Source organism: Patagioenas fasciata, unplaced genomic scaffold, assembly GCF_037038585.1.
Source record: "Patagioenas fasciata isolate bPatFas1 unplaced genomic scaffold, bPatFas1.hap1 Unplaced_252, whole genome shotgun sequence".
NCBI classification, from domain to species: domain Eukaryota; kingdom Metazoa; phylum Chordata; class Aves; order Columbiformes; family Columbidae; genus Patagioenas; species Patagioenas fasciata.
In genome coordinates, this window is record NW_027288680.1 from 72,686 (window position 1) to 86,079 (window position 13,394).

The following is a 13,394-nucleotide window of genomic DNA, read 5'->3' on the forward strand; positions in this document are numbered from 1 at the left end:
TTTTCAGGGGTATTACAGTTGTCACCTTCTTTGGAGCCATGGATATTCAAACCTCCTAAAATCAGGACACAAAACTACAAATATTCTCTGCTGTACTCTGTCCTCCACAGCTTCAGCTGTCGGAAAAAGAAAGGCTGGAAATGTTAGTGGATATGAAAAACGGGTTAAAAATACATCATTCAGTGTCTTTCCAGCGAGGAAAATATTATATTTCGATTAAATATTTTTGATTTTCATAGATTTTTTTCTTTATCTTTTCAAAAGGAATTTCCTGACTTTGACAACACAGTGACCAAAAAAAGAAAGTAAGTTGAGACCAGTTTGAGGTCTACACAGTGTCACTATATTTGCCTGTACCTTTCATCCTTGTTGTTTTATTAATGTTTGTCAATGTTGCTTTAATTCTCATAGAATACATGTATTAATGTTGCAGTTGGAAAGCAAGTAATGAGGTTGTAATGCATTACTAAAGCTCTTTTGCCATAATTTTTTTTTGTATGCATAAAGATTTCTTCCAAAATATCAGAACCAGGACAGCTAAAATAAAATGCAGTTAATCTGAGCTTGGTTTAACCATATGTCTGCTTTTCTGAAAGATTGAATTGGTAACCTATTTTATAGCATGTTTGTACCATTGACCTGATAATCTCCTGAAGAGTTTTTTGTTTCTGTTTTTAATCCACATAAAAATTAGTTTGCAAAATGATTCAGATAGAGCAGGTCACATTGTATTTTATCAAGTATATTTGTGACGGCAGCATGCTTTACATCCATTCATTAAGACACGATGCTATGGTTTGGGATAATGAATAATATGTACTAGTAAGCAGAGGAATTAATTTTGAAAACAATTTTTTGGTTTCATGTTGAAGGCTATTACATTACTGAAGTGATCCACTTCAGATGAAATCTGAAATCCTGCCTAATGATCTTGTTTGTCTGGCTATGAAAGACATCAAAATCCCTAGACTTTTTTTTTTTCATTTGTAGGTGGGGCTTCACTAAATTCAGAACATCAATGTTATCTATGCCTATTGCTGAGAAATTTCAAAATAGATAAAGATTTCAAATAAAATGAGAAGCTTCTTTGTCTTATATAACAGTTTTGATCTGTTTCTGGTCATCTGATAAAAACACTAGTAACTTATCAACTGCAAACACAGAGATGTATACTCAAAATTATGAGATCTCAGTTATCTGTGACCAGCCAAGGCTCTGCAAAAAATGCTCCCACAATTATGTTGATTAAAGTATGGACATAACTCTATTATTCATGGTTTTCTCATCATTCATAGCTTGGGGAAGAGGAGACTGAGGGGTGACCTTATTAATGTTTACAAATATATAAAGGGTGAGTGTCATGAGGATAGAGCCAGGCTCTTCTCGGTGACCACCAATGATAGGTCAAGGGGTAATAGGTTCAAACTAGAACACGAGAGGTTCCACTTAAATTTGAGAAGAGACTTCTTCTCAGTGAGGGTGACAGAGCACTGGAACAGGCTGCCCAGGAAGGTTGTGGAGTCTCCTTCTCCGGAGACATTCAAAACCCACCTGGACACTTTCCTGTGTAGCCTCATCTAAGTGTTCCTGCTCTGGCAGGGGGATTGGACTAGATGATCTTTTGAGGTACCTTCCAATCCCTAGCATTCTGTGATTCTGTGATTCTTTAACACTTTTAATGAAGCCAAACTACTCTGTAGGCCTTACCCAAGGTTTACCCTGCAAAGCTCTACCAAATGTGATGCAATCACGTAACTACCTAGGAGTCTCTGGCTTAGATCAGTACTAAGTCTGTCCCAGGAATAGAATTAGTAGTCTATAGCTAGACTGTAAAAGCTTACAGTGCAAACAAAAGTATTCTGTTCTAAAACTAATCCTATTCTAAATGAATCAGCAGAATTTAGAAGGGCTGTCTAGATCATTTGACTAATCAATATAAACAATTAGTAAGCTGGATGAAAATATCTTCACTCAACATGAAAAGGTTTTGTAATGAAAATTATTTCATTGTGAGTGTCCACACATCACTATCCCACCATGATCCCCTCATTGACAATGTAGAAATCTTCACATTGGGCTTTTCTGCAGCTATAGCGAAAATGAATGAGGAATTATCATTCTCTTTTTCTTACCACAGGGCAACAAGGAAGCATTAAAAAAAACAGAAATAAAATAAACAGAAGTATGCCTTGTTTAGACAGTACGAATTAAATTGTGGAACTCTGGAAGCAAAAATATCTGAGTAATTTCAAAAGGACCTAGTGCTTACAGACCAGTTCCTTAAAAACCAGTAGTTCAGTTGCACCTTCTCTCTCAGGAAACTCTTGAAGCTTGAGAGACGGATCTCTGTTTTTGTGCTCTTTCCCTTCTGCTGATCATTGCAACAGATTAGAGAGTGTCTGGTCTCATCTGGTATAATCTTCTGGCTTCATCCTCTAGCTCCTAAATTACTGTCCATCAGGTTTTTTATGGATAAAGTAAAACAACTTAATTCACAAGGTGAATCTTTGTTAATTTAAAGATTTCTTTTTCTTCTGTTAAGTTAGTATATTTAACTCATAAGAGTTAGGACTATTCCTTGATGTAAATGTGCAAAAAACTCGATGTTTATTCGAGCAATAAAAGCTCTTTATTTCAACTTATTATTATGTTGCCAAACTTCAGACACTAATTTCAAAATGTTGTAGGACGTTTCTTCCTGATGGGCTTTCTGGTTCAGTCATGAATACTTAATTCCAAAAAGAAACTCAAAAAACAATTTTTTATAGAATAAAACTTAGAAGCTTTCAAAGCTTTGTGTGACGTGTGGGAGTAGATGACTGAGTGAATGAGAAAAGCCAAGTAACTCCAATTAAAGCCAGTGGGAAATGCACAGCTAAATCCCTGTGCTCTGCTTTGCAGAATTAGGTTGAAAATATCCATATTTGATTAAATGTGCTTTCATTTTTCATTATGACTTTCAGCTAATGGTAAATTCTTTTAATTCTTTTAGATCCATCCAGAAGTCCATGTCTGAAAATGAAGCATTTGGTTAGTAACTGCTTAAATCATTTACTGTATGCTTGCTAATCTCACAGAGCCAACTTTAATTAAAGATCTGATTTGCTTTACAGCTGTTGGAGCAAACACGAAGGAAAAAATACAGTTAACCTATCAACACATCCCTCTGCCTGCCCCCTTCCCCGCTTTCCACAGATGCATTTGTAGGTAGATGTTGAATATAAACTAGTTGAACATAGAAACCAAACTGAGGTTTAAAGAGCCTATTATGGGACAGCATGAGAAATACTCCTTATATCCAGTGTTTCTTTTAATCACTTCAATAAAAAGTTGAAATATCTCTGATCAGATCAAATCAAATCCAGGCCCCTGCCTATTTCTATGTAAACTACTTTGCTTCAGGTTTCACCAAGTTTTTTTTTAACCCATCCTAACACTGCATATTATTATCCACACTTGTAATTCAGTGGATTCTGTTTTGTAAATCCTTCATAGGAAATAATCATCAGTTTCTTAAAAAGGAAGAATTACTAATTTTTTCAGCGAGAGCTTCCTGTTAACATTCTATCATTTATTTTCTGTCTATATCTAGCTCTTACTAAGTGATGAGGTTATTATAGCCACCTGTAATATATATTTTATCTGTACCTATACTGTACCTATACTGTATCTACCTGTAATATCTATTATATCTGCCTGCAATATATACTTTTATACACATTCCATGACAATGTGTCTCAGTTGAAAGTTCCTCCATGTTAAGACTTGTAGCCCTGCATTGGAGTTTCATGTAGGACAGTATCATTTGGTCCACAGCAGCCAGACTGTAATGAATTCCCATTACTTGACAGAATCGATAATTTTCTGACATAGAGTCAAGCCTGACATAAAAACAAACAAACAAAACCCAACAACAACAAAAACACAAAAACTTAATAGTTATCAATATGCTGTGAAGCTTTATCACTTTGAAGCTCACAGGAGAATGACCATTTTGTTCTCAAAGCCAACATTGTTTCACCCATGGAGCATGTGTGACATAGATGTGGGTATCTGTGATGTTATTTCTTGCTAGCACACTAACTAGCTAACTGTAAAATTAAATAACATTTACACCATTCCTGGAAGCAAAATAAAGACATATGTGTTCTGTGATTTCCTAGGTTTTAAAACCAGTGTAAAGATAACAATCATTCTGATAATGTTTTAAAAGTGTTGAATGAGATATTAGCAACAAAAGATGATAAAACCTGAAGTCTGCCCACAATAAATACTATCCGTCCATCAAATTTCCTATATTGTGAAATCATCAGTTCATTTCTGTGTTTGAGCAGACACTACAGTGTTCTGCAAGCTTGTTTGATTTCCATTCTGATGCTATTTTTATAGACTTTCCTGTTATTTCACAGGTTTGCTATGAATTCAGGTGACTGCTCTCTGTGCTTTTACTTTAGACAGAAAAAATGTGAATGGCACACTTTGGCAGGGTTCCAAGAAGCCAGAGAATGATTCGTACATCAGAAGGTACTGTCAGCTTGAAGGTAATTGCTAAACATATTTCAGCTGATTTCGCATTTTCCACAAAGTATTTTAAAGGGCACCTAGGAAAATTTATCATTTTTCACCAATAATCTAGCTAAATAATTTGTCAAGTCTTTTTGAGATTTATCTTGTCCTCAAAGGGAAAAAAAAAAAAAGTAGTTAAAATACAGCTAACCTTAAAAGTGTGAAGCTAAGAACACACTCTGTGAGCAATTCAGTCTGTATCCCACAGGCCAAAGACTTCCACGACAGCAAATTGCCGTAGTCATGTTGTGTAGGACTTGCCAGTTGTAGTATGAACATATTCTAGGAACCAATGTTCCCTGTATACTTTACACAGCTCCAAGTATCCAACACGGAAACAGTAGCTTTTCCCAGAAAAAAAAAAAAAAAAACAACCTTGCGACAGGTGCAGGAGAGCGTTGGCAAAATTTTGTAGGCAACTGTTTTGTCGAAGTCTCTTTCTGAATCTGTCTTGATCAACTTGATTGAAACAACCTTACAGCTAATATATATGAAATTGCTAGTGACACTGCTTAAGAGTTGATCAATATAAATTCATAAAAATAGCTATGAGAAATAACAAGTGAGCAGTCACCTTGTCAATTTTAAATGAAAACTGGACTTTTAAAAATCAAAATGCTTTGATAATCTGCTTAATATTGCTTCCAGAAATGGAATTTGTATTTGCACTTTTTAAAGTCCAGGTAGATACATTATAGTTGCCTAATCAAATCAAAGCAGACAAAGTTCAGCAGAAACAAATACCAAGATACGTGAGCTTAAAGTGGATGCATATTTTGTTCTCTACTTAAGCCAACAAAGTGCGAAGATGGTCATTGTCTTAACTTTTAATATCTACTGTAAAAATGGTCTAGATACCATTCACTCTTAGGGAATTCCACTCTTACCTGCATATGCCAAAGAAAAGCCAGGATACAGCACCAGCTTTCCCTCTGGATTTCCTTCATTTTGCTGCTTGAAGATAAAGTCTTAAATGCTGGAAAACAGATCTGGAATGACAATACTTATGTATGGGCAAGTTTGTTTTCTTGGAACCAGAAAGATGACAGGAAAATTTAGAGGAACTCTGTTCTTGTGATGAATTTATAAGGGGAAAAGGGACCTTCAGTGAGTCTCATTTGCTTACAAGAGAAAAGGTTGTAATGACAGGTGAAAGAAAAGCAAGGCATTTCTCTCCTGATAAGTCTTATTTTTAACTGAAAACATTTTTGAATGATTCCTAAAACTAGCCCAGACTTAGTTTGTATGGAGGTGGAAAAAGTCTGAAAGAGAAAACAGAACTTTTTGACCTTCCTCCAGAGTCTTTTCTACTCAAGGCTTTCTTTACCCTTTTAAATATCCAAGGCATGCAAAAGAAGCAGTGCACATTTTAAAAGCTGACAAGTGTTGTAATTGAAGGGCAGGGGCCCAGAGGGAACAGGAAGCAAAGCTGACAGCTAAATAAAAATCTCCCTTTCCCCTACTGCAGTAAAATTATTTGAAGGGAAGTCCCCTTCACACAGAGGTAAAAGCCATTGCAAGGAGATTTACAGTGTATTGCTGTTGATAGAGATAATTTGTCACTATTGATCAAACCTTTCTCTTAACAGAGATAATCCTTCAAAGTCTGCAAGTCTATTGCATAATATGAATTTCTGTTAGATATAGTAAGCCATGTGTGGTGGCCAGCATAGACTTCTCTGCTTACTTCAGAGCTGTATTCACAGACCTGATCCAAATTTCCTCGAAGTCGATGAAAAGACATCCACTGGCACTGCTAGCCTTTGGATTAGGTCCTTAATGCTGCTGAGTGTATAACCTCTACAAAAATCAGTTTTCCAGACTGATAAGGCAGTAGAAACATACCTATCCCACAGACACAATAGTGGGAATACCTGTCTTTTTGCTCACAAGCCCAAAATCAAAGCATCATTACCAGATTTGCCATTGTTGAAAAAGTTGACTATGCAAGTCAGTCATTGGGCTCTCATGAAAGGGTATTACAGCGAAAAACAGAAAAGAGCTGACAGCTCTCAGAGTCAGTGGACATAATTCTCCACTGCTCCTAATTCACTCCACAGTAAAGTGACTGGTATCCCTTGCCAGACTAGGAAGAAAAGAACGCTGCAGCTTACATATATCTTTTTGCCTTTGTTTGTTTGTTTTTTACCCATATACCCTATCCCATATTTCAGTGGATTGAAGAGCTGATTTAATCAAGATTTAAGAGTACTGCAGATGCATGTTATTAGGGCTAGCAAAAGGGATCATGACCACTAAGGTTTGCTTTAATTTCTTGCTGTTGTTTGGTTGGTTTTGAACAAAATTACATTAAAACAGTGTCACTGTAAGTTGCCTATCAGGCTAAGGTCATTATGTGTTGCCCCACAGTTCTTCATGATTCAGCTGCAAACAGCTACCAAATTATAACTATTTTGGATGTGACTGTAGGAGGACTTGTGGGCACAGGACTGAACACTACAAGACTGAAGTTTTAGAGTCGGCTTACAGAGCATAGGGACTCAGTGTGCAGAGATGCCTGCAGGAGATTAAAACAAGTTAGCCTGAGGATGAGAAGCAACCCAGTTATGTGAAACTGACGTTGCATAAGCACTACTTGATATGAGCTATACTGCTTCTAGAAGAGCAGCTAGATCTATATTTAAATAAACAGCTAGATCATCAGATACCTGGCCCTCAGTGACTTCAAGGATATCTGCAGGTGATTGAGACACCTTAAAATCTGGTCAGTCATGTTAGATTTTGGAATGTAACATACTTTTTGGAAAAGTTTTTTGGTTTATTGTAACTATCAAGTCTGTAGGAGAAAGACACTGTCCTGTAATCATAGAAGCTCTTACAGAAGCTTCCAAAGGCAAATTCATGCAACAAAATTTTCTGCGACTCATTTTTCCTCTTCCTGTTGCCACACATGGCAAAAAAAGGAAATTGTTTGATGGGGTTTTCTATGTGGCTGACCTATGGTTTCAAGGCAGAACTAGGATATGAAGAGTGCTGTTCTTTGTCTGGCCAAATTGTAATTTGTGACTTTTAACCCAGTCTTACAACATCCAAGTTGCAAAATTATAAAGAAGATTATTTGTTATTGTGTTACAATTTTTGTTTGCAGAGGATTTTCTCTTAGGAAAAATAATAATAATAATAATAATCTCCTCATTCAGAATTTGCTTTAAAAATAGCATAGGAAAATTTATGTGGTAACTCGCTGCCCTTTGATTATTTCATTCACATGATTGTAGGGGGTTTTTGGCTAGCTTTATACACATTGTGGTGTCATTTAATTCCAACGTAAGCATAGGCATTTTGAGGACTGGGATCTTACCTTTTTGAATATAAATTTTCATGGTCATATTCAAACACTTTATTTACATGATAGCTGAAGAATCTCAATCACTTGGAATTACTTGTCTTTCTTTATCTGTTGATTGTAGACGAAACAATGCAATCAATCTCATTTGCCTACTTTAGCCTTTGTGAACCTGTTTGTTGTTAGCTGTCTTTTTGCAACCTGATGTGAGGTTTTCCTCAGCAGCAATAAGGAGGCCGATTTAAGATTCATGGTTAAAAACTAAACAAAACAAAAACCGTTCCCACTTGTTTCTAGTAACCTTGAAAAGATGGGATAGTACTTTGGGCTGTGATTGGCAGATCCTTTTTTTTCTTTTTTTTTTTCTTTTTTTTCCCTGAAAAATAACTGACTGCCTCTGATATGTGTTCATGGAATCTAATCTCTAGGGCCTTTCTACAGTAGTATAATGGTGGATGTTTTGCCTTCAGAGTGGCAGTAAGTGTAGACATTTCAAAATAGACTAACCAAAAGTAAACTTTTCAGAGTTGTTTGAACTATTGTTGTTCCTTGTTGTAATGAAGGTGAATACTCTTCTCATGTAAATAATTAATTTCTTGAAAGAAGTGGTAGGACATTAATCCTTTGAAAGCAATTTCTAATATATTCTAAATTAGAGACATCTTAATACCAAAGATCATTTTTTTCCCAGGGCCTTAATTTTTTTCTATGAATATTCTACACTCTTCTGCTGGAAATTAGCAGGGCAAAAGGAAGCACTTGGTGAGATTCTAGGTTAGTAAACTGAGCACTAACTACACCTAAAGAAGTAAGCATGAATGAGTTTTCTTTATGTGAGTCAGTTTGCCAATTTGTTCTGTAGTCTGACTTCAAAGTGGGGTGAGGTAAAATGCATGCTTTAATGATATAAAATTAACTTCAGAGAGTCAAAACGTTACCTCAAAACATCAAGAGTAATTCAAATTATATTTCTCAGAATAACTTACAAGAGTACATTTTAAAGCCTGTTTGCTTTTTTCTTTTTTTTGTTGTAATTAACAGAAGATAATATTATTGGTGACGGGATACATTTGCTGCAGGGAAAGAAGATAGAAGAAACCACATGCCAGGTGAAAGAACTACTTTTCAGAATCTAAGATTTCATTGAAATAAAATGCATATTTATTTTTTTACTTCCATTCAATGTTTGCCTAGCCCAAGCTTCATACTTAGTATGCCTGAGTATTTTAGAACTGAGTTTAAAAGACTCTTCTGACTACCTGAGTTATGCACCTTTTTCATTACACAGAACATATAGGTTTTAACACTTAGAAAACTTTTTCTTTCCCTGAGTGAATATATTTCTGTTAAATCTGTGTGCTGGAATTGTGTCCAGCAAGATCTATACAAAGTGTTTAGATAAGTCTCGCATGAATCATATTGGCCGATGTATCCCAATGATTTCTGAGTTTCTATAAACATGTATCATATCTCCTATTCATAATACTGCGTTAATTATCCCACCAGTATGAACAATAAAGGAATCCTGACCCTTTAGTTTGAAGAAGAGTAATAACATATAAGTAGGTAACAACCAATCAGCTGGTGATTAGCAGAGAGGTGGGGAGAAGGACTTGTAGCTCTGGAACTAGAACCACTGGCATTTACTTTCTATGTCACTTCTAGTCTAATGTTTGCCCTGATAATATGCTACTTAGAGGGCCAGTTCATATCTGTTGCAAATCAGCTTAGCTCTGCTGATTTCACATGGCACAACAGTTTAATCAGTTTGGGGATCCGACTAAAAGTGTCTAACACACACATTTATATAAGTGTGTGTGTCTAAATAAGGAATTAATATGATAAATTATTTAAAAGCTGAAAATCTGGTATATATTCCTTTATAGAAGAATATTACATTCAAGGTGAACATTCAGCTTTATAAAAGGCTCCAAGCTGAGTTTCCTCTGCTGTTTTTTCTATACAATGTCAGGAGTCCTTGTAGATATTTAAGTTAAAAGAAAGAAAAAACTGTACATGTTTCACCCTGAAGGAATCTGAGATAAGACAGAAAGCAGTGAAGACCCAGACTTTAGGCAGTGCTCGGCTCCAGTGTAGGCCAGAGACATGATTTGGCTTAAAAAGAAGACACATCAAATGATCTGTGTATTGGGGACAGATGACCCTATTGGTGACTTCAAAGCCTGTATGTTCCAGGTTTCTTCTGCTTTCCCTTAGGGTTTTATCTGTATTGTTAGTTTGTTCCCATGATTACCTTCTCTCCCTGCTGCCAAGAAGTAGATGGGGGGGAAGGCAAGGAGAAAATAACTTTTTTCTCTTCTGCATCTCTCATTTTCTTTGTTTTCTTCCTCTCACCTTCTATAGTATTTAGACAGATTATTCTTTGATTTCCCACAGCAGTTCTTCCCTTAGTGTGAGGTGAGGGATCTCTGGCTCTGCCCCTATCCTGCCATGGCAACCTCTGGGCTGACACCTGGTTAAGATCCTGGAGGACATTCCCCAGATATGAATAGAATATGGAGGTAAAAAAGGAAGAAGAAATAATAGGGAGTAAGGCCTATGTTTCTTTATGTATAAGTTTTCTTAAAATCCTTTAAAGCACCTATCCATGGACCACTCCCCCATTTTAGAAGCAAAGTTTTATTTTTGACTTCTCTAATTTTTTTAATATGCTTTTTGGGGCACATGACTAACAAGCTGTAGAGACTTGGATACCTCAAAACTTTGGTACCATCTTAAGAGCTATCGAACTTGTTTTTTACAACTTGTTTTTTAGTTTTTTTATGACATTATTTTGAGTTTTAGTGATCATTATCTCTGGCCTTCATTATCGTCAAGATAACATTGATATAATGTCCTTTTAAGCTTTCAAAATAGTCTGATTATGTCTGCTCTCATTTGCTGTACTGTGTTACGCACACACATAAGGCAATGCTGAGAGAATAGCATTATTGGAGAAACTCTCACACTTTTTCTGCAAAATCAGCACAAATGAGGGCCCTTATGAAGTTCCTGTATGCTGATGTACACAGCATGGGGAACAAACAGGGAAGAATTAGATGTTTGCATGCAGTTGCAAGGCTACGGTCTCATGAGGATCACAGAAATGTGATGGGATAGCTCACATAGCTGGAGTGTAAGCTGCCATGGATATCACTCCTATTTTTAAGAGGGCCAGTAAGAAGATTTAGGGAACTACAGGACAGTCAATCTTACCTCAGTCCCTAGGAATGTGACAGAGCAAATCCTCCTGGAAACTATTCCCAAACATATTAATGATAAGAAAGAGATAGGGGGTAGTCAGCATGGATTTATGAAATGGAAATCATGCCTGACCAGCCTGGGGGCCTTCTACCATGAAATTACTACCTTGATGGAAGAGGGAAAAGCAGTGGATGTTGTTTATCTTGTTACTAAGGCTTTCAACACTGCCCCCCATTTACATCCTCATGGACCAACCAATGAAACAGGAACTAGAAAAGTGGATAGTGATATGGATTGAAAACAGGTTGAACTACTGGGCTCAGAGGAATGTGATTAATGGCTCCAAGTCCCACTGAAGACCAGTCCCTAGTGGTCTACTCGAGGGGTAGATCCTGGGTGCAGTACTGTTTATCACCACCGTTAATCACCTGATTGATGGGACAAAATGCACCTTCAGAAAATTTACAGTCAGTGTAAAATGAAGAGGAGTGACTGATGCACCAGAGAGTTGTGCTTGCCCATTGGAATGTCTTCAACATGCTGGAGAAACGAGCAAACAAGAACCTCGTGAAGCTGAATAAACGGAGGTTCAAAGTCCTGAACCAGTTCTGCCAGTACAGGTTAGGGGGTAACTGGCTGGAAAGCAGCTTTGCAGAAAATGTCCTGGGGGTTCTGGTGGACACGAAGTTGACCATGAGCCAGCAATATGCCCTTGGAGCAAAGGCGGCCAACAGCCTTTTAGGCTGCATTAGGTAGAATGTTACCAACAAGTCGAGGGAGGTGAATCTTCTCTGCTGCTCAGCAGTGGTGAGTTGAGCCACCACATGTGAGTATTGAGCCCATTTGTTGTCTCTCCAGTACAAGATGAAGAGGGAAAATACTGGAATAAATGCACTGAAGGGCCATGAAGATCATTGAGGGACTGGAGCATCTGTCTTACCAGGAGAGGCTGAGAGAGCTGGAACTGTCTAGACTAGAACAGAGAAGGCTCAGGGGATCTGATCCATGTGTACAAACACCTGATAAGGGGAGTAAAGAAGAGGGAGCCAAGCTCTTTCCAGTGGTGCCCAGTGACAAAAAAATGAGAAGCAATGAGCACAAACTGAAATACAGAAAATCTCATTTAACATGAAGGAATCACTTTGACTTCCCTTCACAGAAGAAAACACTGGAAGAGGCATCCCAGACAGGCTGTGTAAAGTCCGTCTTTGGAGATACTCAAAACCTGTCAGGGCACAGACCTATGCAACTTATTCTGGTGGACCTGTTCTGAACAGAGAGTTAGAGCAGACAATCCTCAAAGCTGTCTTCCTGCCTCAGCTGATCTGTGTGAGTCTGTGATTCTATGAAATATGGAAGGCTCCAATCCATAAGCAAGAGTAATCAGAATAGATGAACATGTTGCATTTTTTTCTCTGTCTCTCTCTCTTAACAAAAAAAAAGAAAAAAGAAAAGCTTTCCTGAGTGCTTCACTAAAACTTTAATCCCTCTCAATTTTTTAAAGAGATGCTCATTTCATCCCACCCATTCTGTAAGTGCTTGAAAACACAAACTTGGAACAGAAGTACAGGTTGAGGCACACAGTATGAGCAACACTGTAATAATTGTACCTTACCATAAAACATGGCTTTACTTTCTGCATTTACTTTTCATATCTTTGTTCTTGTTTGTTCATGTCTAGCAGGGCTCCCTTGATGGCTCAAACTCTTTGTAGCATATTGGGAAGGACATAAAATATGAAGTAATACAGTCTTTGGGCTAATGCATTTTCAAAAATGTTTCATGCCTCATTTCTCACGTAAATTCTTAGGTTGCATTCAGCCTTCAAAGTGTCATTCATATTCATGAAGAAAAAAAGTTAGTGTTCATTACTTTCACTGATAAGCTATAAGCACTGTCAGGCTCGCCCACTAGGGACTGCATCAGTGCCCAAGGGAGAGTGTATTCTCATGGTGTTCCTATCACGAGGTCATTGTTACCAAGAAATGGATTATGGGCAGATGATGAAGTGTATATAGTCTTTTCTTAGTTCTGAGGATCCTCCCTTTTTCTCTGCATTGTTAATCCAATTCAAACTCACACCCTTGGGTCTCACCATCCCAGGCAAAATGAGACAAACTGAACAAGACCCTTTTATAAATGCATCAGTGACACTTGCTCCTCAGCTGGGGGGGTTGCTGCTCAAGAAAGTCTGTGGCATTCCTGCTCATTGAGACAGGAGAGCCAAGGTCTAGGATGAGACCCAAGCATCCCATGATATAACACATGGCTCTGCCACTGTAACACATATACTGTGATTTCTCCAAGACGTTACTGA

At 37.3% G+C, this 13,394-nt stretch overlaps 1 protein-coding gene across 6 annotated transcripts in view; it reads left to right on the top strand.

Annotated features, from left to right (window-relative positions):
* Positions 1 to 13,375, top strand: part of LOC139826813 (putative uncharacterized protein ENSP00000383407) — a 32,351-nt gene extending 18,976 nt beyond the window's left edge. Inside the window, exons 3-7 of one of the 6 annotated variants that reach the window (XM_071803219.1) lie at positions 8 to 142; positions 265 to 305; positions 2,993 to 3,030; positions 4,455 to 4,541; positions 8,915 to 13,375. In XM_071803219.1, the coding sequence (XP_071659320.1) occupies positions 8 to 142; positions 265 to 305; positions 2,993 to 3,030; positions 4,455 to 4,541; positions 8,915 to 9,009 (396 nt within the window). In that variant the 3' untranslated portion in view covers positions 9,010 to 13,375. Of the gene's footprint in view, positions 1 to 7; positions 143 to 264; positions 306 to 2,992; positions 3,031 to 3,113; positions 3,657 to 4,409; positions 4,542 to 8,914 lie in introns of those variants that run through there. The other 5 variants (XM_071803222.1, XM_071803221.1, XM_071803224.1 and 2 more) reach the window with 5 other exon arrangements.
* Positions 13,376 to 13,394: the final 19 nt, after the last annotated feature.